At 43.6% G+C, this 25,927-nt stretch overlaps 1 protein-coding gene and 1 long non-coding RNA gene across 15 annotated transcripts in view; one reads left to right on the plus strand and one right to left on the minus strand.

Annotated features, from left to right (window-relative positions):
• MARK1 (microtubule affinity regulating kinase 1) overlaps positions 1 to 12,079 on the minus strand; it is a 58,296-nt gene extending 46,217 nt beyond the window's left edge. For 4 of the 9 annotated variants that reach the window (XM_083828552.1, XM_083828548.1, XM_083828549.1 and 1 more), the window contains exon 1: positions 11,759 to 12,079. In XM_083828552.1, the coding sequence (XP_083684678.1) occupies positions 11,759 to 11,809 (51 nt within the window). In that variant the 5' untranslated portion in view covers positions 11,810 to 12,079. The remainder of the gene's footprint in view (positions 1 to 11,758) is intronic. The other 5 variants (XM_083828550.1, XM_083828545.1, XM_083828551.1 and 2 more) reach the window with 3 other exon arrangements.
• On the plus strand, positions 11,115 to 20,299 carry LOC310896357. Of its 6 annotated transcripts, none has more exons than XR_014581418.1 (4): positions 11,115 to 11,484; positions 13,778 to 13,852; positions 14,698 to 18,431; positions 18,774 to 20,299. It is a non-coding gene; the product is annotated as an uncharacterized lncRNA (long non-coding RNA). The 6 variants fall into 6 exon arrangements; XR_014581419.1 differs by having other exon boundaries at positions 14,698 to 18,255; XR_014581420.1 differs by having other exon boundaries at positions 14,698 to 17,207.
• Positions 20,300 to 25,927: the final 5,628 nt, after the last annotated feature.

Here is a 25,927-nt window from a genome sequence, read left to right on the forward strand (position 1 = left end):
AGTGAGGGACAGCAAATAACTGGCAGCAGCAATGGCAGCCTCCAGCTCGCTATAAGCAGAGGCAGCTCTTGGCTCTCTCTGGAACTGGTCATACTTTGAACCAGCTTGGCAAGCAGTAAAGAACTGTATTTTACAGTTTGGGACTCTCCAGTTTAAGTGGCTTGCTTGATCAGATGGTGTCTCATATTAAAGCAGGAATTAATTTGATTCAGTTGTAAGGGCGGGCAAGTGAGGAAAGCAGAAATCCCGGGAACGTGATGACAATGTCAGCAGGTGACACAGACGACCAATTCCTGTATCAGGAACTGGGAATCTATCCTCAAAAGTTTATAAGGAGAGCTGTCCTTACACACATTTGAGATGGCTATCACTGCATTGTTCCAAGCCTTAGGATGGGTCAGTCAGTAACGCTCTCTCTTCACCACCAGCAGTCCTAAGATGCTCCTAGCCCCTTGGGAGATGGAGAAAGCCACAGAGTACACGAGATGCAATCACAATGTTGCAATGCCTGAATCATTGCAAGCTAACTGTGAGCTCAGTCTGTATTTTCTTCCTTAAATTTACCAGATTAACTACTAAGCCTTCCATTTCCAGGGATGAGAGCTCTCATGTTAGATATCTTTCTCTTTTCACCAAGCAGACGACAAAGAAGCTGTTCATGTTCCGCCTGACATGAGGTTAGGCAGAGCTTTCTGTCCTTTCCCAAAAATTATCTGGAGGTAAAAACTTTACCTACCACCTGTCAATGTACTTTCCAGTCTCCAGTCTCCCAATTCACTTCCTTCTTTGTTCTGCTGATCTCCCACTGAGCTAGTCTTGGAAATGTCTCCAATGAAACCAAGATAGTATTAGGAAAACAGCTCATGCAGCATTAATGTTTCACTTTATTATAAATAACTTCAGTCTGATAGTCAACTGTTCCATTTAGTTTAGCCTCTCCAGATTAAGAACTATCATATGAAAGGAAACAGAACAAACAGATGGATACAGAAGTGCAGTTTGTCTCTTCTATGCTACTCTAGAAGTCCTGACACCACTCACTTTGAAAGTAATTCTATTTAAACAAAATATTACATGCCAGCAGGAAAAGGATTTAATGAGTGATGGTGAAAAAGCTGGTATACAATACCAAAACATGAATTTCCCCAAAAGGTCACACAACCGAAAATAAATAAAATCCTCTAGCATTTAAAAAATGTATAACTTGATTTTGATGTAAGCACAGTGTTTCTGCAGCCATCAGATAAGTGAGAATAGCTTTATTAAAAAGGACCTTTAAATGCAGTTTATTTCATCGGTCTTTTCTTTGCAGAGGTTGAACCATCAGGTTTCTCTCATCCTGTTCACGAACACTACTGCAGCCACACGTCTCTGATAACAAGGTTTTGAATTGACCAATTCCAGCATCTATATTAGATCGATCCTCATTGCTTATACCAATTTTCTATAGATAAGATTGCTCTGGACTATGCAGCAGATGGAGCAAGAGTTTCATTGTGAAGTGCTCTCGTGTATTTTCTTTTTTCATATGCATCTTATGTCCATCACTGGAAGACAGAACTCTAAAAAGAAGGCAGTCTTGTTTAATACTGACATAAGAGAAACAAATTTGAAAAGCTACTATATATATGTACACGTGGTTAAGACTGCTCAGAGACAGTATTGCTAATATTTTTTGTATAAATTTCATTGCGTTAAATGACTACAATCGTCGCTCCTTCTAGAGTCTGATCTTACGGAGAAAATACTATTTTAACTCCATCAAGTAACAATATTTTCCTGATTTTTTTTTAACCACCAGTAGACAGTCCCTACTACAGTAATTGCATGGGGAAGAAAATCTGATTACTGTTAGAAAAAAATTTACTAAATAAAAACCCAAATGCTTTAGAGAATTCTATTGCCTTCAATCGATAACACTGTCTGGAACAGAGATGAACAAATACATTACACATGCAATCCATTTGGAGAAAACTACCATATCCTCTGTAAAAACTCAACATAGCATTTAACACAGTACCATAATTTCCCTGGCAAAAATCAGACTCTTCTTAATGTGCAAGGTTCTCTGAGTTTTTGAACTATGCCTCTGCTTAAGTAATGCCAGAAACATCTAAGAATTAGAGAGATTCTTACATACATCTGAGGCCAAGCATGCACTCTCGAAAGGAATTTCAGATATTTACTGTTTGAGCACAAGTAATTTACGCTGCTGCTACACATAGTGCAGTATCTCCTACACTTAGCTCCCCTAACTCCGCAGTTCTCTCACAATACATTCCTGACATATCAACTGACTTCAAACTGAAAACCTCTCTCTACAAAGGACATTATAAAATTGTACATCCTTCCTGACTTATCACTGCAAAACCTTGGTTACTCTCAGCTGTCACCAAAGAGAATAAAGCACAGTAACTCTACTGGGGGGCAAAAGAAAATGTAAAGTGGGAAAAATACCGTACCTCTAACAGGCAAATATTTAAAGCTGTAACAATCTTTTTTGCTAGCACCTTCAGAAAGTGCCCCCAAAACAAAGCCTACTCCCCCAACCAACCCAAGGCAAAGCATTTCTTCACTCCCTTTAACTTTACGACTCAGATCATTCCCATACTCCTTGAGATCCAAACAAAAGGACGTTGCTCAAAGAATAACCAGGAGATACACTACACAGCTTTAGTAAAGCTCTCTATTGATTTTGGTTATGTCACGAGCAAAACTGGAAAAGGTCCCAGAAAGAGTGAGAAGCACAAGGAAGTTGGCAACAGCTATGCAAGCTCAAGCACAAAAGCACTTAAGTAAGCAAAATGTGGGGAAAAACAAAGAGGGGAGGGGAAAAGGGTGATAAAAATAGGAAATTACAGGTATTTATATATATATTTTTATATATATATATATATATTATATATATATATAAGTGGCCAGCAGCTTAATGAACATGGATTGACAGAATCTCAGAAAGATGGATATTGGGAAATATGTAATGAAAAATGGGCTGTGACAGCAGGTTAGCAACTATCACTAGGTTTAAAATGACCCTGATCAAATATTTGAGGGACTAAATAAGAAAATCGCTCCAAGTAATAACCCTTAAGAACACAATTAAGAGGCCTTCTCCACTCTGAAAAAAGTAGCTGCTTGAATTCAAGTAAAAGACATTTTTCTTTATTTTTATTTCACTCTCCTGCTAAGTACATGGCTGAGATGGAAAAGATGAGACCCAACAGTAGCGAAAGGTGGAAGCCAGGAGGAAAGGCTCCGCGGGAGCTGAAAATAGCCCTCAAACACCGTGACTCAGGCTGTGTCTTCACTTTGAAGGTGTGTGTGTGTGTTCAGTGCACCACGAGCAAGGCGCAGGTCCTCCCCCAGAAGGGCAGCAGCACTACAGGTTCTGCCACGAGGTTAGCCTGGGGCAGGAGCCTTTCCTGCAAGCCCTGCTAGAGCCCCATCTATCCAAAAGCTCATCTGTTTTCTCCAACCACATCGGGCTAATACAAGATAGCACCTAACAACCTTGACTAATTTTGTCTCTACTTGAGATTTTAAAGTTATCATGCACTGCTATTACTTTGTAATACAAAAACAATTAGACTGTCACCAGTGATATTTCCATTATCTGCTCTCGCAAAGGACTGCCATAGGCTATCCAGTAACTCTGTAAGCTCAGCAGTACTTTCCATCAGAGACGAAGAAGCTGTGCCCTCTTACTTTTCAAGCAATCGACCTTACTACTATATTTGTTTAAAATACAGTACTGCAACACATCTAGGCAAAGCTCCTCATGTTGAACCTATAATGTATCATGTTTTGGGTATCATTCTCTGCTCAGGTTAGCATCTCTTATTTTGCTGCTTGTGTGAATTCCACAGGCCACGTGTTGCAAACAGGATTATTCTTCTGCTTGCTGCCAACACACCATGACAGTCATGTTAAACAAGGCTGACACCGCTCTAAGGTTATGGAAGGGTTTCCATTCTCTCCTCAGTGCAAGTCAACCTTGCTGATCTATCTTTACCAGAGAAACCCCTGGGACTCTGACCACACGTATCCAGCTAATATAGCTACTGGACATTCAAAACAACTGAATTTAAAGAATAGTTTACTGCTCATTTTCTGTATGTGCTTCTTTGGATGTGATATACACCTTGGAATTGAAAACAAAGAAACTGCCTAAAGCTCACTCTAACCAAAAGTCCTCTTTCTGATACGTTACCAGGCTTTTGAAATGCAGTGCTAAGAAACATGCAGATACGAAAAAACAGCCCCCCTCCTTTTTTGTTTTCCAAAACACATTAACACATTGGATTGTTTTATTATGAGTGTAGGTTTCTATAACAGAATCACAGAATCGTCTAGGTTGGAAGAGACCTCCAAGATCATCTAGCCCAACCTCAGCCCTAACACTAACAAGTCCTACACTAAACCATATCACGTCCTACATTTTTTGCAAAATGTCACAAACTTGAAACAGTTGGCACACAAAGGGTCAGGAGACAGGGATACCAAGCACTTGTATCAGGATCAGCTCAGCAGGAGTCTTTACAAAAGTCATTTTGACGGCAAGCCACATTAATGCCAAGAAGGTAAGCAGAGCGCAGACCACTTCTGATTGTTTCACCCACAGCCTGCACCTAAGGTGTTTGACAAGCATAGGAATGGCAAGATAAAAGAAGCAAAATGACTTTTACTGGATCTAAATACAACAGAAAAAAAAAGAAAAAAAAACTTGAACACACAGACACCACCTTTTTTTCAGCAGAACAGAAAGCCTGCTTACCAATGATTTAAGTGAATGTAAAAGTGACGGTAGATCAGCTGCCCTGGTAAGGTGAAGAATTTTAGAATAACAATGATCCTATGTTTTCCACAGATGCACAGAAAACCTGCACTTTGGGGTTTTACATAAGTACGCTCTATTGATCGATCATTACAGTCTAACCCATGGCACTGCTCCATGAGCACGTCCAGTCCATTGCCTTAAAGATTAATTGTAACCCGGCTGATTTTTAACTATGCGGATGCCTTACTACGAATGTAAACATACGTTTTTCAGCCTAAGTGGGTGTTTCCCACAAAAGCTTACATAAAGAAACCCCTGACTAAATGCTCCCCTGAAAAATACTTTTTTTTCTACTGCCATGTCAGTTCACAAAGAAGCAGAGAGAGTACTTGCCAATGCTCCTGCCTTAAACTATTTTACCATGATTGTTAAAGCATGTTTGGTCACTACTTGGGTAAAATAAGATGAAATTTGGAAATGAAATTGGAATTTTTACCCATAGCTTCACTAGGATGCCCACCAGGACTCTGCCTAAACTGCATCATCACCATTAAGTTGTAAACTGACACAGATCTCAGCAATCCTTTGATTTCACCTTTTTTTTTTAAGCTATTTATTCTATTAAGTCAGAGAAAAAAAAAACAAGAAAACTTCTTTCTTAGATGAAATACTACCTTCTGCATTTAAAATTCAGTTCAGAACTGAGCAGAGAACATAAAAAAGTTGATTTACAATCTGAAAAAAGTGAAAAAATGTTAACAAGCAAAGGCTTGCTAGTAACTGTGGAGAAAGAGCTTATTATTAAAATTCAGATTCAGTTGCATTGTATTCATTACACTGAAGGATATGAATGTTTCGACGGAACTTTCCTGCTTTCTTTGTTGTTTTCAAAAATATTCAACTGGAGACCATTTCTTCTTAATTTACCACTACCTAAAGAAGAGTAAACATTTAAGAGTAAAGACCAAGAAGAACTACTGAAATCATTAAAAAAAATAGTGATAATGAAATTCCAGAAAGATAAAAATCACACACAAAAAGCAAGCAGTGTGTTTCCAACAACAGAAATCAACAGATCACGTCATGACCACAATACAAATAAGCTAAGTTTGAAACACACCACTGTCTGCAGCAACTTAGTCACAGCATATTTAACCTGGAGGGCAGCATAGAGCATAAACGTGTATTTAAAAAGAGGGGAAAAAAAGTCGTAGCTACTAATAGATAATATCTAAACACCAGTGATAAAATGCTTTCTCTGTGATATCACTAAACATTTGAAAGGTTTGCTCAACCTCTCAACTTGTTAGTTGTGCAATTTGTGGTGCAAATAAAACCCTGAAACAGATTTCTTACAGATTTCTAGCTCCACGTTAAAGGTAAAATAATCTCTGGCCTAATTACACAATAGTTTCTCATTGAATCTGCTCTGCTGAAAAAGTTTTCGAAGTTCTCTCAAATACCAGTACGATTTCAAGAGTAGATCTATATTAAATTCTGAGAACAAGAAACCTGCAAGTGCAAATAAAAGTCACTGATCAAGAACATAATTTTAGAGAAATCCCACTATATGCACTTAAAATAAAAATGAAATATTACTTTTCTAGTGTTTAAGCTATTGGTGTGAGAATTTAGCAGGAGCTCCTTCAGCTCGACAGCAGCAACTGTCGTGTAGTAGCAGTGTACCACATAGTAGAAACATTAATTTCCAAATAGAATTGGGTGCTACTAAAAAAAAAACAAAAAAAAGAAAACCACACTGTCTTGACTGATGATTAAAACATTTTAAGTGCAGAGTTAGAAAATAAAAAGCTGTACTAACAAACAGTAAGTCTGCAGGATGAAGAAAGGATGATGGCAGAGGCACGCCCCCAAGGCTACGGGGAACTTAACCTCATTGTTCTAGTTACGCATTTCACTCCCCTGACCATGTAAGCACAGTTTTCAGAAGACCAGCCACAAACAATCAAATGTTATGTTTACCTATGAACCTCCAAAAACCCATGAAGTATGAAATGACATCAGCAGTACAATCAAACTGCATTAACTCTTCTAAACTCTAACAGCATGTTCTTTTATGACACCTAGAAAGAACACTGAAGCATGAAATGAGACTGTACACAGGCAGATTGGTTCCAAAATATTTCCCTTTACAGAAAGGGAGAAGAAGGACACTAAACACGTGCATCACCTGTCCCAGCTGCAATTCACACAGAAGGTTAAACGCGAAGTGGTTAACACGCTTTGTAATAAAATGAACCTTGCTCTCTCCTTTGTGCTTAATGCTGGAGCTAAACATGTGTTTTCCCCCCACAATGTAGGAGGTTGCTCAAGACTTGAACCAAAAAAAAAAAAGCGCAGAAAGAAAACACAAACCTTCAAAGTAAGATTAGGAGAGCATACCCTGTTCTTACCATTCAAACAAACATATGGCCTAATGGAGTCCTTATGATCAAGAAAATTCATCTTGCATGGAAAAAACACAGGCATTCTCCACTTTGCTAAAGCCCATCTCTTGTGGATAAGAAAGATACAGCTGTACTCTTGAACCCACAAGGCCTGGAAACTAGGCCATTCTTCTGCTTAAGGCACTGAAAGAAAGAATTCTTGTCAGATACTTTCTCCCACGCCCCCTCCGTCCAAATCAAAACCATGTGTTCTTATTGTGCAAAAGCAAATCCAGGCAAAAAAAAAATTAAACATGGTATAATTATTATTTCCCTGACCTCACCACTTCATTCCATCCTCTTATCTCTTGCCCCGTTCAATTTGTTTCCCTCTAAAAATGCAGCTGTCTCCCAGTCTCCACTATCAGCCAGCCATCCTTCACCACACCTGCTTTAGCTGGCATCTCAGACATCACCCTGCCCTCGCTAGCCTGCAGCGGGGCGTGCGTGTGTCAGAATTATCACAATTACTTCTATGATAATGTAGTCGATGGCAGGACTGTAAGTCGCTGTGTTATCGTGCCTTAGAACTCCCCCCTGCCATGACATCTCTTAATCGCTCTGATAGGGCGCTGGCTGGGTAAGGCAAGCTGCAGTTCCTACGTTCCTCCTCGGCTCCGGCCAGCCTTATCAGCCAGCTCTCCCGCCTTGTTTGTTCCTTCTCCTCCAGTAAACACGCGCCATCTCCGGAGCAGGATGTACCAACTTCTGCGTGCCTGAGAAGTACAAGGCAAAACAGTTCCCTGGGCCTTCTCGGAGAGGGGTGACGCCGCAGTGCAAAGAGAGTCCCAGCATACCTCCACAAGTAAGACTAAGAGCTTCAAAAGATTGAATTACATTTACCAACAAATTTAAATAATAATAAAAAAAAACAACTTATACCAGCCTACGAGGTCTTTATGTCAAAAGAAGCAAACTACAGCTTTCTCATTTTTATTAGTTTCACGAAGCAAGTGGCATACAGCCTACCACTGCAACTCCATGCATCTTTCCTTACATAGAACTCTCAAAAAGCATTGAAGATCGTGTATTACCTGCACATTTCTTTTCTTTTACTGTAATTCAGGAAGAACGTCCCCCAATTTAAGCACATCATACACGGCAATATGAAGGAGAAAACACAAAAGCCTCAAGAGCAACTCGATGAAAACAAACGAGCTAACAAGCTCCAAGCTTTTGATTCCTATCCCTCTCCTCCAGCCTCAGCAGAGATGGGAAGCTCCATTCACCCAAACTAACCCCAACTGCAACTGTCTGAATGCCCTGAAACATTACCTACAGCAGCCTACACATCACTATCAAGAGGAAACCATAGTTACACATACAAAATCAAATCGCAGGAAAATGTTTACTTTCAATACTACTCTTACCCCTCACTTTAAAAAAAAAAAAAGAAAGCTGATAATAGGCATGAAAATAATGTTTACTGCACTGCTTCTACCCCTCAATTTTCCTCAGCTTTCCCAATAAACTATTCAATAAGAAAAAGTGTTTGACAATCATACTGTATTTTGTTTCCTTAAACATAGCTATGGTGAAAGAGAAATAAAATTTCCAGTGCAAAACGCTTATGGGCATATGAGTTAGAAAAATTAAACATCACATTGGGAGATGAAAAGAATAGCAAAAAGGACAAAGAAAATGGGTGTGAATTTATATAATGCAGGGCTATCAGTTATACACATACCGACTGTTTCACGATGACTGCTCCCCTCCACCTGTTGTTTGTCCATTGCCATTGGTCCTCCTACCTTTCACTCAAGCTGGCTGATAAGAATTTATCAGGTAACCTGCTGCACGACCCTACCCCTTCTGGACTACTGTCAAAGGGCACTGTGGTGTAAAAGGCACAACCAGTTACGGAACCGTGCGCTGTTTTCACACATCCAGCCAGGAACTCTCGTAATTCTTCAAGGGGTGTATATTCTTACGACAGGTGCTCTGTCCAATTTTATTATTTCGTTCAAATGACAGAACACACGCTTGCATACTTACTGAGAAAAGTGTACATTGAAATATATACAAAAATACACGTAACTTTTTCTTTTCTTCTTAAAAACAAGAAAAAAACAGAACAGTGAAAGCAGCTGCCGAGAGACCGGGGGTGGCAGTGGTAGGGTAGTTCCCAATGATTTCATGCAACGATCTCACACCATGTGCAAAGCACAGCTGGACGCAGACGTAGATTTGTACTCAGACCCATCAGTCAGCTCTCTCGGGGATGCAGAGCTACGACCTATCCCTTGAGAGTCACACAATGGAGCAACATTTCTGAGGGATGGCCACAAGGAAGGAAGAAAAGATTGCTACCCAGAAGATCACCATTAACTGCACGACTTCTGAGAGCTTTGCTAATACATGTGCTTGGGAATTGCAGATATGCACTACAAAGAGGGAGTCAGTTCACCAGGCCGAGAACACTGGTACTTACCCTGCTCTAATTTAACTCCTGCTCTCCCAGCCCCTCTCTTTTAAGTAACTTCTCCCAGTAGTTGCAATGTCTTGCTACCCCAGCTACCAGAGCTTACCAGCTAACCTCTGCACATCAAGGCCCATCAGCACAAACACTCTGCCCGTCCATTAGTGCTTATTAACAGGAGGAAGCACATTAAGAGTAAATTAAGCGTCTCACCTCACCCTGACAGAGTCCATTTTAAACCAAGGAATTATGCTGTCCCCAAAGTCAACAACAGGCCAGCTCCTTCTTCCCACATTTGCCACTTTAGCCAAAGCTCTTGGGCAACGGCGACCAGCAGTACCCGAGGGGGCTTCCCCAATGCCCAGAGGGCAGAGGCAACAAACTCCTTGAGGGATCCCTGCCCTGAAACCCAGCAGACACCCTGCTAACAACAGCACAAGAAGCACTTTGTGCAGATTTGGGAACTTACTGCTGCACAGCTCTTTACAGGTTGCCTAACTGAGAATTATATTCATTAGTATTAGGTTACAGACTTACACCAAGATTTTCAGTAGCAAATGTGCAATTTTGAGGGCTTTGATAACCTGTACACACCTGATTTTTAGACACCCTTGCCTTCTCTGAAAGAAATAAAATATCCTTACTTATATCTACTTGTCAAAATAGAGCATTCAAAACCAGCACATTTTCTAAATGAACTACCAACAGTTTAATTGAAGTTTTCATTCTACAGAAGTTGATGATATTTGAAAATATTTCCATTTGCCTTGTGTAAACGCACTTTGCAAGTCTTATGCGCTGTATTACTGGATACATGCATAAATATTTCTTATCTCTTCCTGTCATCTATCCCTTGTCTACATTCCTATATACATTTGAAATGGAAACTCCTAAGTAACATGCATCACTCAAATCTGGGCCTTGTCATTTAATTAAATCTAAATATTCATTTTCATCTCAAGGACTTGCTTCCATTCTGACACTAATAGAGGACTCATCAGTCCATGAATAAATAGTAAGGACAGACCAAATGGATCTCTCTACTTGCTTTAGGCTTTAACTAGGAACCACACAGACACTGACATGTCAATTACACTTCCACTGAGCGACTGAAACTAAAGCCTTCGTTTCTCTAACTACATTTCTGCTACCTTCACCTTCTAACGCCTCTGCTCATGTCTACTCTTCATTTCACGTAATTCAGTAACCTATTCAGCAGATGCTGCTTCTCTGGCTTGCACACGACGAGGCCCTGGTGCTGGCTGGAACCTGCAGCACTGACACGACACAACCGAGCCCTGTCTGTCGCGACCCACCTGCCCGCCTCCCTTCGCTCCTTTACCGATCGCTTTCCATCCAACTGCGAGCCGGGTAAAATTGCGTGTGTGAAATTTCATATGACCGCTCCTGCAACTCCTGGCGCTTTCCCGAAGGCAACTAATGATATCAAGGGCGCATTCCAAACATACCTCTTTTAATCTTGGTTCCCTCACCTAAGACGAAAATTTCACACCTCCCATACCACTGCCTACTTAAGTAATCACCACCGGCGGACAGGGCCAGACAAAGTCGGGGACTTTGGGATTTCTTGGGCACGCTGCTCTGACGGAGAGGGGTTATTTTCTGCAGGAAGACCGCCACAATGGAGAACAGCACTACGCTTCTACCAGTCCGGGCGGAGCGGAGGAAGGGCGCAAAGATGTTTAAGCCGCGCACAAAGGAAGACACAAACGATCCACTCGGGAGGCACCGAGGACGGGAACACGGCCTCTCTCCGGCGCCACACAAAGCCAACCAGAGGCAGGCCCGCAGCCACAGGAAGGCAGGAGCCCATCTCCAAGGTGCACACCAAACAAAGGGCGAGCGCAGCCGGACGCCAGCCGGGGCCGAGCGCCAGGCGGGCGGGCGGGTGCCCGGGCAGGGGCGGCCCGGCCCGGAGGCCTCTTCCCCGGCGGAGGGCCGCGGCCAGCGCCGTGCGGCGGCTCGGCGCAGGGCAGGGCAGGGCAGGGCGGCCCAGCGAGGCGTGCAGCCGGCCCTGCGGGCGGGGGGAGGCCCGCGGGGCCGGGGCAGGGCAGGGCAGGGCAGGGGGGAGGCAGGCAGGCAGGGAGCACTCACGTTCTCCGCGTCCCGCTCGTTGACGGTGGGCAGCGGCGTGCGGGTGGACATCTTGCGTGCCGGGAGGGGGTGCTGGGGCCGCCCGCTCAGCCTAGGCCGCGCAGCCCCGCCGGCAGCCGGGCGGGCCGGGCCTCCTGCCGCCTGCCGGCCCCGCTAGGCGCCCGGCGACATGGCCGCGCCCGCCCGCCTCGCCGCAGCCGCCACCGGGCCCCGCGCAGCTCGGCCGCCGGCCCCTCCTTCTCCTCCCGCTGCCCGCTCAGGTGAGCGGCCGGCAGCGCAGGGCGGCCACGGCGCCTCCTCGCAGCATCCGGCGGCGGCAGCGGCTCCTCCTCCTCCTCCTCCTCCTCCTCCTCCTCCTTCTCCTCCTCCTCCCGCCGCGGCCTTCCCCGTCCCTGCTCCTCCTCCTCCTCCTCCCGCTGCTGCTGCCCGGCCTCGGCCCCGCGGGGCTGGGGGGCGACGCAGGGGGGCTGGGGGCAGCGGGACGGGGGTGCCGAGGCCGCCCCCGGGGCTCGCTGGTGTGCGGGGCAGGCAGCGCTGTGTGCCCGCCCCGGGTCGCAGGCTTCGTGGGGGAGGCTCGCGAAGCCCCGTGGCAGCACCTGTGCGCATCTAGGCGTGCGTGTGCGCCTCGGCCGGCCGCCCGCACCCAGCCCGGGCCGACATCAGGCCGGCGGGGCCGTGCACCGCATCCCTCCGCTCGTGCCCGGGCAGCACGCAGTCCTTGAACGCTTAGCCGCTGACCTCATGTACTTAAAATTAGAAACACACGCGCATTTTTGTCTCTGAGAAGTTGCTGGTGTTTACGTGACAGCAGCTTTTGCTGTAAAACCAACCGGCCCCTCTAAAAATAATCCGGAAAAATGGAAGAGCTCCCCTCCACCAAAACCAAAAGAAAAACAATGTGCCTGAATTTCCATTGCAACGACTCAGGATTCTCATAGCTGAGTTTGTAAACATGTTAATAAATTCAGCAAACAATCCTTGTTCTCAAAGATTGTATTTACAAAAAATATTCCGGAGTGCACTTGATACGCTCCACAGCTATCTCCAGGAAGCCCTTATGCACTTGCAAAAGGAAGTACTTTGTTATTTTTTACCTATAAATGTGTTCAGTTCTGGCTGATTTACCTCTGGTGTCATTCACGAGGTACCCCAAGCCTGAAAACAGCCTCAGCAACTGCTCAGCCGACACCAGTTTTCCAGATGTTTGGGAAAACAGCTCTTCCTCTGCTGCTGACACACGCACACACAGAGGACATCTCCACGTTAGCCCAGTCTCTCTTTGCACACTCAGCATCACGTTGCTCTGAGCATGCATGATTTGACTGTCTGGAAAGGCAGAGCTTCCCAGCTAGTCCTCAGCTCAAAGCGTCTGAAATCTTGGTGAGGGCCTCAGCGAGCTCCTAGCTCATTGCTGGCACTACTGACTGCGAGGAGACTTTCACAGTCCTTCATTTTTATGGGAACAAAATAAGCCAAGATTGGGTTTACTCGGGGTAAACAACCATGGTCTCACCAGCAAGCCAAAACAAGTTTGTTGACAAACTGGATATTAACCCAGTTTGGTTGCTTAGCTCATCAAAATGCGCTCACTTTTATCCCAAATAAGTACAAGGCTGTGTCTAGGGCTCTGCGTGGGGCCTGGCTCTGCAACCCTTCCTTGGTCGCTGCTCCCCCCGATGCCAGCCCGTCGTGGTATATATAGATTTGTCTGTGCGCTTGTGGTCAGAGAAGAAAGCAGTGTAAACTCAAATGTTTTCTAAATGTATTTAATGACACCACTGGCTAAGGGAAAGCTTAGAAAGACTTCCTGCCTTGCAGCTTGAATGTTTTGGTCAGTAAGACATATGAACATGTTGGGTCATCAGAAATTAAAAGTACATAATAATTCCTGTTATCTGCAGACCTGCTTTGCAGTTGTTTTGGCCGTGGTTGTTACTCTTATCATCTGCGTCTTTCACAGTAATAAGGTCACCCATTTGTTTAATAGCTTGGTCTAATTTTTGTTGGTTATTATTACAGGCCTCTCCACCCCCCAGTGAGAAAATGCGGAGACGGCGGCTGAGGAGCTGCATGGAGGAGAAAGCAGCTCCGGAGGTAATGCTGCCATCCCTCACCTGCTCTCTGGAGAGACAAAGCTCAACACGGGCAATGGGCTGAGCACAAAAATAGCCTGGAAGAAGGATGCTCTGAACTGTCAGAGACCTGCCCTAAAATATGCAGAAAGTTATTGCTGCTCCAAGCAGCATTAACTCCCACTCCATGCCCAGCGTGAGTCACGAAGCGCAGGCAGGGCTGGGATGCCAGCAGCAGCAGAGCTCTGCGCTCAGCCTCTGCAGGGATGGAGGGCTGCGAGCAGCACGCTGCAACCCAAAGCTATCGTTTGGCAAAGGTGGGAAGGCAGCAGGAGTGTTGCTCTTGGGATCCGTGTTTTGAGAGGCTGGAGGAAGTCTTTACTTCTCCCGTCACAAGTGAGAGGAACAGACTCGTGTAAATAGGCAGATTTGGGATGGGATCTCAGCTTTTAGCCCAAGCTCTAAGAAACTTGCACAGGCCCCTACTCGAGCCCGGGTGAGTACCTGTTTTTGTTTTATCCCTGGCTGCTTGTTAGGCAAAGGAAGAGGAGGCAGAGTACAAGATGTAAGCTCCTACGCCATTATTATTCTGAAAAGTGCTAATTCTCCGCATTTTTCCCAGAAATAATCGCTTTTATTTATGACCAGACAACTTTGTTTAGTGAGGAAATTAAGGTGTCAGTAGGCTCTGTAGGCACTTGTCCATCCCAAGGGGACCTCCAGCAATGAGTCAGCTTCAGCTCCTTGGCTCATAGGCAAACAGACTCATTGCCTTGTGCCTTGTTGAAGCCAAGCCCAAATGCCTTGTCCTTCAAGAAGCCAGCTGGCTGCTTCTGAGGCCCACTTTACTTTACTTTGTGTTCTCAGGGATGTGCCGGCTGGGAGCCACGTACAGGCAAGCGCAAGCACAGAAATGGCTCCCCAGCATAAGCCTACTGCCTTGGGACCTGCCTGGGATGGCCGGGAACCTTCTACATACAGTGCATTAGGTAACTGGGTTGAACTACAGGGTTGGAGGATGGATGTTCCACCACCTTAACCCTAAATGAGTATTATCCACAACTGTACTAGCAATTTCAGGCACTAACCTGAATGAACTTTTTTCCCCAAAATTTTCCAAATCTGATTCTCAATATCAAATGAGTGAGGCTCAGAAATAACACAGGAAAATGTGTCCACATGAATGTGAACAAAATAGACCTAAATCTTGGTCTTTATTGCTTTTCAGTATACCAGAATATCTACTATATAGTGAAAAATAAAATGAAAGACCTGAAAAAGGAAGGTCCTGAGGGAATTGGCAGGTGAAGTTGCTAAGTCACTGTCCACCGTATCTGAGAAGTCATGGCAGTCCAGTGAAGTTCCCATTGACTGGAAGAGGGGAAACATTGCCCCCATTTTTAAAAAGGGAAAAAAGGGAGACCCAGGGAACTACAGGCCAGTCAGTCTCACCTCTGTGCTGGGCAAGATCATGAAGCAGTTCCTCTTGGAAACTGTGCTAAGGCACATGGAAAATAAGGAGGTGATTGGTGACAGCCACCATGGCTTCACTAAGGGCAGATCATGCCTGACAAATCTGGTGGTCTTCTATGATGGGGTTACAGCATTGGTGGGTAGGGGAAGAGCAACTGACATCGTCTACCTGGACTTGGGCAAAGCATTGGACACTGTCCTGCACGACATTGTTGCCTCTAACTTGGAGAGACATGGATTTTATGGATAGACCACTTGGTGGGTAAGGAATTAGCTGGATGGTCACGCTCTCTTAAAGACTCATGCTTGAAGGCTCAATATCCAGGTAAATCACTGAGGTGATTCCCCCCCTGTACTCTGATCTTGTGAGACCCCACCTGGAGTTCTGCATTCAGCTCCAGAACCCCCAGCACAGTAAAGACACAGACCTGTTGGAGCAAGTCCAGAGGAAGGCCATCAGGGTGATCAGAGGGCTGGAGCACCTCTCCTATGAAGACAGGCTGAGAGAGTTGGGGTAATTTATCCTAGAGAAGGGAAGGCTCCAGGGGACATTATCGTGGCCTTCCAGTATTAAAAGAGGGCCTACATGAAAGCTGGGGAGGGACTTTTTATGAGGGAGTGTAGAGTTAATACAAGGGACAATGGTTTTAAACTAAAAGAAAGTAGGTTTAGATTTGATATGAGGAAGAAAATCTTTCCTATGTGGGTGGTGAGGCACTGGAGCAGGTTGCCCAGAGAAGCTGTGGACGCCCCATCCCTGGAGGTGTTTCAAGGCTGGGTTGGATGGGGCTTTGAGAAACTTTGTGTAGTGGGAGGTGTCCCTGCCCATGGCAGGGGGGTTGGACTAGATCATCGTCAAAGATCCATTCCAACCCAAATCATCCTGTGGTAAAATTTGTAAGTAATATACTTCTATCTGTATGTAATAAGACTGTAATAGCATTAACTCCTGAGGTCATTACCAACTACTGATACAAGGCTCCATGGACTGTTTACTTTCATGAAAGATGACAAAATTATACGTATGTAGGCTTTGTAAATATATTATTAGTTGCAGTCAAGATTCTGTTTTTGCCACAAGAATCATTAGAAAGCACAGCGTTGGTGAAAAGTTATACTTGAGCTTGCCCCCTATACTTTAAGCTTCCAAACAAATCTAAAAAATTAAATTTAAAAAAAGATTATTTTTGAATTTAATAGGAATACACAACTACTGTGAATGTTTTATTGTGTGTATGCAAAAAGAGGTTTACATAGATTTAACAGGCCAAAACTCATCTCAAGGTCAACTGTACTGAAATTTGACTGTAGTTAAGTTTGTCTCTTTACATTTTCTAGGTAACTGAAGATTTTATTGTTTCCATACCATTATAAGGAACTGGTATAAGAATGTCCATGTAAGAACTTAATGTGAAAACAGTAAATAAAAGCAGCATTTATCACAGGTTGCTCTGGATCCCTGGGAGGAGTACAATAAAATCCTAAAAGCACTTTGTATTTACAGAGCTTTCTTGCACTTGTAAATCTCCAAAGCCTCTAAAACAATATTAGCAAATCTGTTTCACAGAAGGAAGGGCACCAGAAAATGAGCTGCACCCTTGAGGAACAAGCCGTGAGGGCAGTCCTAGTTCATTGCCAGTGGTCTGAAGGAGGATCCCCTTGTCCCTGGGCATGCCTCTGATGGTCTGAAAAACAGAAAAGGGTTGTAAATGGGTCCTAGATTGCTAAAGAGCTCTGTACTGCATCTTAATAATCATTGCTAAAAGTAAGTAGTTGAAACTGTTGTCTTCAGCTTTGATATCTCATCTTTCTTTTGACTCCCCCAGTCTCTACAGCCACAGCCAACTCCTTCCCACATCTGAAGAGTTTCAAAAAGGAAACTAGCAAGCCACCATAGCACTGAGGTAGAACCACAACAAAACCTGGGGCAATGGCAACTGCATGAATTTAAGCACTTGTTTTCATTTTCCTCTGCCATTTTTGACTGTTGTGGGTTTCAATGGTGGTTTCAAACTCACTTCTTAGAAGTTTCATTTTCTCTTCTTCTTGTAGCTTGGATTTAGATTAAGTATAATGGTAGAGGAGGTAAGGCTTGAATCATTTCCATGCATCATCATTGTCTGTATCTTTTTTTCTTTTTTTTTTTAACATTAACATTCTTTGAAAAAACTACAATACCTACCAGCAAGTAATAACAATGAAAAGATAAATTTAGGTAATATAGTGCATTTGAAACATCTGTAACATAAGGCAACACTTTGGTGTGTCTTTATCTGAAAAATATTTATTTGCTATGAAAGTAAGTTAAAGAGTAAAATAACTATTTAAAGCAGGTACTTCCATGATTCTTATCAAAGCTGTGCCTGAGCCTGCCACGCAAGACATAGTGTGCATTAGTCTTGTGAAGCAGGGAAGCTTCTCTAGCTGTTGCTACAGCTGTAGGTCTGACAAGCAGAGAGGAAGCCAGGGACAAAGGAGACAGCAGACTCTCTATAAGTAGTCCTTTGGGACCCTCTGGATACAGATTTAAAACCAGATTTAGATAACCCCAGGAGATGGGGCAGGATGGCAGAATGCCTGCAACAAGAAGCCTGGTGATCTGCCATTGATCTTCAGAGGGCCATCAGAGACCAGAAGTGGGGGAAGAGTTGGGAAAGGCAATTAACCTAAGTGGTCACAGATGTTCTCACTCTGCATCTGCCCTCTGCAGACATCAGTGGTGTGGTTTCTGTGGAAACAGAAACTGTGCTAAATGGAGCTGCTGTCCCTAGCAGGATCTGATTTTTCCAAAGATGCATGTTGCGGTAGCGCAACAAGAGCTTGTTGATGCAGAAAGGTGTAAAACTATCCTGCAGTAGCACTGTGTATTCAGACCCAAACTAGAATGGATTATTATCTAGGAATAATTTCAGGGTTTGATAAGAATTAATCCAACAAATTATTCTGATGCAGGCAAGTCTTTAACTACTACAAAAACCCTATGTAATCTTGAGTGAGTCTGGGGTCATTTCCAGCAGTCTTTTCTCTCCCATTATAAGCTGGCCGAAGAAGGTGCCATGGATGAAGATTTTAAGATTACTTTTTGCTTTAAGGTTTTAGCTAAACTCCTGACTGAAAGATTTAAGCATGTGAGTGTGTCTGCGTGAGTGAATTTATTTATTTACCTATTAAGGACAACTTTTATTTTACTATTATTTCTTATTTTTATAATATCTTATTTGGTTAAGATACCTTGCTGAGTGGACTGGGTTTCATTTTTTACTGAGTCATTCTGCCATTTTCAAATGTCTTGGGAAGTTGGGTACTTTTTTTTCCACCTCCCCCCGAAAAAATTGCAGTGCCCCTGCTTTGTTTTATGCTGACGGCATTAAATTGGCAGAATAGTCATAAAGATAATTGACAAAATGACAGGATGGAATAAAATGTTGGAAGGAAATATCTGACTCAGGCATTCTTGGACTTTTTAACAGTTAAACCACAATGGCCTGTTGAAATGAATGAGTTACTCCCACAAGAGAAAGTAAATTTTATCCCTCCCTGAACTTGATTGTGGAACAAAATGGTAAACAACTGCTTACTGCCACGAATCATACTGACTGCGTCTCACAGCAGACTGAAGGCCGGATTGAAATTTGTACCGACTTCTCTGAGGTTATCGGGAGCAGAGAAAGGCCATCAGACATCCTGTAGCAGCAGCTGAGCCGGAGCTGGTAATATCCTTGCCTGTCATGGCTTTACTGATGGATATAAAGGAGGAAAGGTTCTAGAGATCTCCTTCAAAGAGCTTACAGCATTTAGCAAGCAACTGCACTGCTGGCTAGAGCCTTGTTGTCCAGAAGTACTTTAAGGCCTCATCCTGTGCGTTTTCAGGGCGCGTTAAATATCATATTAAAATGCACTCCCCCCCCCCCCCCCCCCAACACACACACGATGTGATAAGTGACCCTGCAGGGCCTTAAGTCTGCAACCAGTGCCATCACCTTGCACAAACACATCGTCTTGCTCACCCAGTCTCGGAAGGGAGGCTGCATGGAAACAGATACAAGAACATGAAAGGCAAGAAAAGAAGCACAGCGTTGGATTTAACATTTTAAATTAGCTGGAGAAGAAAGAAAGAAAGAATGGCAACACAATTCCAGAATGAGCTAAAAATAAACCCAAAGGTTTATTTTTAGATGTGCCATGCTATCCAATAACAGCTCAGCTTTATGGCACGTAGAAATACGATCCAGATTCTGATTTTGGTTATATTGCTGGGAGTTTTCCATTGACTTCAAAGATGCTTAATATTTTCACCAAAGAAATTTGATCAGAATCTGGCCATAGATCTATTACTCCTTCATGTGATGCATTTACATGTGAGTTTTAGTGGAAAAAAAATTTTAAAAAATTAAAAATTATGAAGCAATATACTGATATATCTTACAGTTGATTTTTTTTTTAATTTTAAATGATTTTGAGGGTCTTGAAAATGAGCAGTACTATATGAATGCTAAGCATTATTATGTATTATATAAATGCATAATGTCAAGCATGCTATTTTCATCTTTGTCCACAGCACGGTCATTACATATCTGTAGTAGGAAGAAATGCAACACTGTATTTAATAAAGGTAATGGATTATGTTTGTATTTCATGTTGTTAAGTGATCCGCTGCTTCCCACATCTAGGTCACGACTCAAATCCGTCAGGGTCAAGCGTGGCCAGTCATTGGTATCTGACACCCAGTATGCGTCTGCTGCTACAGAAGAAGTTGTCCCCTCTGTAACTCATCAGCTCCATTCAGATCCCAGGAAAATGCTCTGTGGTGATGCCAGTGATCACACGGGTGGAGGAAAATGCCAGTCTTTGTTCTGGAATATCCTGTTCAAAACACAGCTAAGCAGTGCTAGTGATAGTGATGTAAAATAAATTAAAGACACACAGCTGAAATATCATAAAGTCCAGCACATTTTATGAGCACTAAAAAAAAACTAACTAAAATAGAAGAGAGTAAGTTTAGTAAACCAATGGTTTACTTAAGAAAATATTTGTTTGTTTGTTTGTTTGCTTGTTTTTTAACAGAGATCTGATATGTTTGGCATGAAGCATGGGTCAGAAGATCTCACTGGAGTACTAAACCAATTTTCCAGTAAGGTCTCCAAGTCCAGCTTTAAGAACACCAGAGTTTATTCCAGTTGCAAAAAAGGTATACAAATTTTTCAGGTTAGATTTGTGTCTTAAGCCTAATGTTTGGCATTTTTACTGCATTGCTGATTTTGCCCCACAGCAGCACATTACAAGTCCACCCGACCAAATCTTAAGGCCTTCTGGTCATTTGTTATGGAGCTCTTACTGGAAACAAAACTCGCAGTAGTTTAATCCTGACGGATAAAAAGCAGCTGAGCACGCGCCCTTCCCTCTGATTTCCATCGCAGTTGTTGCTGAGTAAGGGCTGGATAGGGCTCCTGCTCCCGCGTCAGGAATGCTGACACGAGCACGTGGGAGGAAGATGAAGCTGCGCGAGGGCAGACTTCACTTCAGGAGCTGGTCCTTTCTTCTTTCACACGGATGGGAGTGGTCACAGCGCGCTTTCCTGCCGCATCAGTCTCAACAGATCCTTGCACAACTTGGCCTGTTTTAAGCTTTTAACAAGGGTGTAGGAGTTCAGAAAAAAAATACCTCCCTTCCCCCAAGAAAAATTTAATTGCAAAGGTTTGTTTTGATGTAGCATGTACAGTAAACTTGAATCACTGAAAGTGAACCGCACATTTGTGGAAGTGTTTTTTTCTTGCCCTAGTTTTCATTCCTAGTTAGCTATTCATTTTGTTTCACTCTCAGAGAAAACACTCTGGAGACTGCATCCTGCTCCCGGTGAGGCTGATGGCAGAGTCCCCAAGGCCATCACCCCCGGCGCTGTGAGACAGCTCCTCTCTGTTGACCCCACTGGGGCTGTCCCAGTATATACCAGAAGGCAATCTGCTCCCCGTCATCTCTAATGCAGACAGTCCTTGGCGTGACTCATTTTACAGGCCAAAGCAAGCATTAATCCCCAGTAATAGTAACAAACTAGTGCATGGTGATAGGTTCCACTCTCATTGTAGCTGTGTTGCTAATTAGGAGTGCTGCTAATTCTTTATAACACTCATTTGTTTTAACACTTAGAGATCGGGAGCCTAGTGTTTTTAAGTCTCCATACAAACAAAAGCTTGGATGCTACAGCACTATATGTGCTAAAAGCCCATGCATATTTGCAACTTCAGTGTCAAGATCATGGTCCTTGCAAGCTCTGTAAACCTTAGCTGAGGCCAACACAAATGCTTCGGATTTATTCTTCTATTAACAGGCTCAGAATCTGGATCTTGGTTATTATTATCACCAGTACACAGCATGCCAAGACATGAAGGACAAATGGAAGGGCAGTCTAAAATACAAATGATGCAATAAATGGGCATAGTAAGTAGCAGGGAGAAAATGAAATACAAAGGGGCAAGGCCAAGAAAAAGGTTGTTCAGTTTAGGGAGGATGATCCAACAAAATTGACTAATATTTAACAGTCATTGCTCACTGTAGGTTCATTTACTGTGGCCAGCAACAAGAAAAATATTAATGACTAGCAAATGACTGTTCCTTAATTTAGATTCAGAATAATGTTATCAATGAATATGGAAATTCCTTAACAAGGTGAGAAGGGATATAATCCTGTCCGAGTACTTACACAACTACTTGTACCTTGGTACCTGACTGTTTTGCTTGTAACAGTCCTCGTATCTCATGCAGTTGGGAAGCTTTAGAGCAGGCCCACAGGAGCAGCCATCCCTGGGGAGACAGGCTGCTGGGGGTGGCGCAGCCCTCATGGGTTGTCCTAGGCTGGGTGGCCAATGCTTACCTCCTACTAGCACAGCTGCTGGCACCATCTTCTAGAAGCAACTCTCCAAGCCTTCCCTATTCCATTCTTCCATCCACTCCTATCCCATCCCATCCCATCCCATCCCATCCCATCCCATCCTTCTCTTCACCTTCATTCTTGGCTTCCCTACAGCAGGACCAAGCCCTGATCTCAGCCTTGTTTCCTCCTATTCCTGGCCTCATGGTAGGTACATGAAAAAAGAGAATAGGCTGGGACTGCTGCTTGTCAGGGGAAAGGAGAGAGCTGCTGCTTTTGGAGAGGTGGGAAAGGGAGTAAACCTCTTACTCTTCCTATCCTCATCTGCATGTCACTGATCTTACCAGTCCTCCCCCCCTTCAGACCTGCTCCATGCCACCACAAAATTTACTTGGCATTCATGGGAAATCTTATGTCTTTTTTACTAATGGGAACTGAAGTGTTGAAAGAATCAATGAAGTTGTTCAGAAAGTCGAAAGGAAGGAAGGAAGGAAGGAAGGAAGGAAGGAAGGAAGGAAGGAAGGAAGGAAGGAAGGAAGGAAGGAAGGAAGGAAGGAAGGAAGGAAGGAAGGAAGGAAGGAAGGAAGGAAGGAAGGAAGGAAGGAAGGAAGGAAGTCCTGCACCTGGGGCGCAACAACCCCAAGCAGAGCTACAGGCTGGGAGATGAGTGGCTGGAAAGCTGCCTGGCCGAGAAGGACCTGGGAGTATTGGTTGATAGTCGGCTGAATATGAGCCAGCAGTGTGCTCAGGTAGCCAAGAAGGCCAACAGCATCCTGGCCTGCATAAGAAGCAGTGTGGCCAGCAGGTCTAGGGAAGTGATTGTGCCCCTGTACTCGGCTCTGGTGAGGCCGCACCTCGAGTACTGTGTTCAGTTTTGGGCCCCTCGCTACAGGAAGGACATGGACGTGCTCGAGCGAGTCCAGAGAAGGGCGACCAAGCTGGTGAGGGGTCTGGAGAACAAGTCTTACGAGGAGCGGCTGAGGGAGCTGGGATTGTTCAGCCTGGAGAAGAGGAGGCTCAGGGGCGACCTTATCGCTCTCTACAGTTACCTTAAAGGAGGCTGTAGCGAGGTGGGGGTTGGTCTGTTCTCCTACGTGCCTGGTGACAGGACGAGGGGGAATGGGCGAAAGTTGCGACAGGGGAGGTTTAGGTTGGATGTTAGGAAGTACTTCTTTACCGAAAGGGTTATTAAGCATTGCAATGGGCTGCCCAGGGAAGTGGTGGAGTCACCATCCCTGGAGGTCTTTAAAAGACGTTTAGATGTAGAGCTTAGCGATATGGTTTAGTGGAGTACTTAGTGTTAGGTCGAAGGTTGGACTCAATGATCTTGAGGTCTCTTCCAAACTAGAAATCTGTGATACTGTGATACTGTGAAGGAAGGAAGGAAGGGAGGGAGGGAGGGAGGGAGGAAGGGAGGAAGGAAGGAAGGAAGGAAGGAAGGGGAAAAGAAAGAGGGAAAGAGAGAAAGAGAAAGAGAAAGAGAAAGAGAGAAAGAAAGAGAAAGAGAGAGAAAGAGAGAAAGAGAGAGAGAAAGAGAGAAAGAGAAAGAAAGAGACAAAGAAAGAAAGAAAGAAAGAAAGAAAGAAAGAAAGAAAGAAAGAAAGAAAAAGAAAGAAAGAAAAAAGAAAAAGAAAGAAAGGGAGAGAAAGAGAGAGGAAGGAAGGGAGGAAGGGAAGGGAAGGGAAGGGAAGGGAAGGGAAGGGAAGGGAAGGGAAGGGAAGGGAAGGGAAGGGAAGGGAAGGGAAGGGAAGGGAAGGGAAGGGAAGGGAAGGGAAGGGAAGGGAAGGGAAGGGAAGGGAAGGGAAGGGAAGGGAAGGGAAGGGAAGGGAAGGGAAGGGAAGGGAAGGGAAGGGAAGGGAAGGGAAGGGAAGGGAAGGGAAGGGAAGGGAAGGATCTTCTCACATGCAGGCTGTTACCCAGAGTTCTTTTGTGGAGCAGTGCTTTCTACATGTTAATCCAGGCTTCTCTTTTCTTTTTCCCATATTTTTGGGTCTTTCAGTAAGAATGTGTTTTTGTTTTCTCTGACAATGTTAATTGATAGAATTTCACTTGCAAGCAAAAAAGCTTTACAAATATTTGTGCAAATGGTCATGCAATTCATAAGCTGCATGATATGATCATCTGGAAACCTTCCTATGGTTTGACCAGTTGTGCGGACAGGGATTAGAAACAGTGCCATGTGATGAATCAGGCCAAACTATAGGCAGTTGATATGCTAAGCAATAGTCCTAATGCCTAGTTCATGAGCAAGCCATTGGCTGAAGTATCCTTGTTAGTCATTTATCAAATAGTAATGCGCACTGAAGGCTGGATACTGTAGATGGATGAATGGGGCTGATTCCTGTACTCTAGTGTAAGGAATGTGTCTTGATGGTCATATTTATGGAGCTCATTTATTTACAGATTTGTTCTTTGGTCTCTTACCAATAATAATGCTGAAGAATGCATTTTTTGTTATTAATATTTTGCTCAATGTTAGTTGAGGGAAGGAATGTAAGTAGTCCACTGCTGTCTTTTCATTCTCAATGGACATCATATACATTAAATGACAGAAATAAATAACTAACAGAAAACCCTCCTAATCCTAAAGTCAAATCCCAGTGTCACCTTACCTTTTCCTCTCCTCTCCTCTCCTCTCCTCTCCTCTCCTCTCCTCTCCTCTCCTCTCCTCTCCTCTCCTCTCCTCTCCTCTCCTCTCCTCTCCTCTCCTCTCCTCTCCTCTCCTCTCCTCTCCTCTCCTCTCCTCTCCTCTCCTCTCCTCTCCTCTCCTCTCCTCTCCGTTTCTTGGCTTCCAGCAAACTCCTAAAGAAGCCATGGTGCAGCGTAGTAGAATTTTACCCAGAGCTGATGAGAACAAACAGCCATGTGCTTGACTTTCTGTGACATATTTCAAGTATCTAAGTTCCCTGTAAGCTCAAAAGTTCAGTGGTTTACAATGTGTCAGAATCCTGCAGGATAATCAACAGAAAGTTCAATAACTAGTACCTATAAAACAAGAAAAGTTAGGGACAAAAGGTATTCCATTGTGGATTAAAGCTGCTTCCCTCTACCATTCTGTAAAAAAATAAATAAAATCAATTTATAGAAACAATTACATTGATATCACCCTTTAAATATGCTTAATTATTTGCAAAATTAAATATCGTCAAATGTTTCCAAAACGGAGTTATAAGCCTGTACGTAAATCCTGGCAGTGAAAAGCTGTTCTTTTATTGCAGCATTAGCATTTAGAGCATTTTAAAAGGTGCGATCACGCTACGTGTTCAAAACAATTCCAAATTCCAATTAAAGGGTAACGTCATGTTAAACAGTTACAAAGTTAAAGATATTGGCATAATTTATAAGACGTAGGTGTAAGTGATTTCTTTCAAATGTCTGTACACATCTGAAAATGGTACATAACACTATATATTTACATCTGTATGCATAATAAACTGCACATACATGGATATGCTATGTACAGTCATATAGACAGCTCATACAAAACCCAAAGACGTCTTCAATTACTAATGTTTCTGTCAGTGGGAAGGAACGTGATCTTTCATAACAATGAAGTAATTGTTTATTTTTTCCTTGCCATTTTGTCGCAGGAATTAGACATTTTGGGTTACTTATTTTATTATCATGAGATAATTCCTCCTGGTGTGCTGAAGGCACAAGCAAAGCAGTGTTTCCTAATTCCCAGAAGGCACGTGTTATCTCATGGTAGCACACACATTGCAGCGTGTCATTTCTTCTTGACACAGGTAAACAGCCTAT

Source organism: Anser anser (genome assembly GCF_964211835.1).
Source record: "Anser anser genome assembly, chromosome: 3".
Taxonomy (NCBI): domain Eukaryota; kingdom Metazoa; phylum Chordata; class Aves; order Anseriformes; family Anatidae; genus Anser; species Anser anser.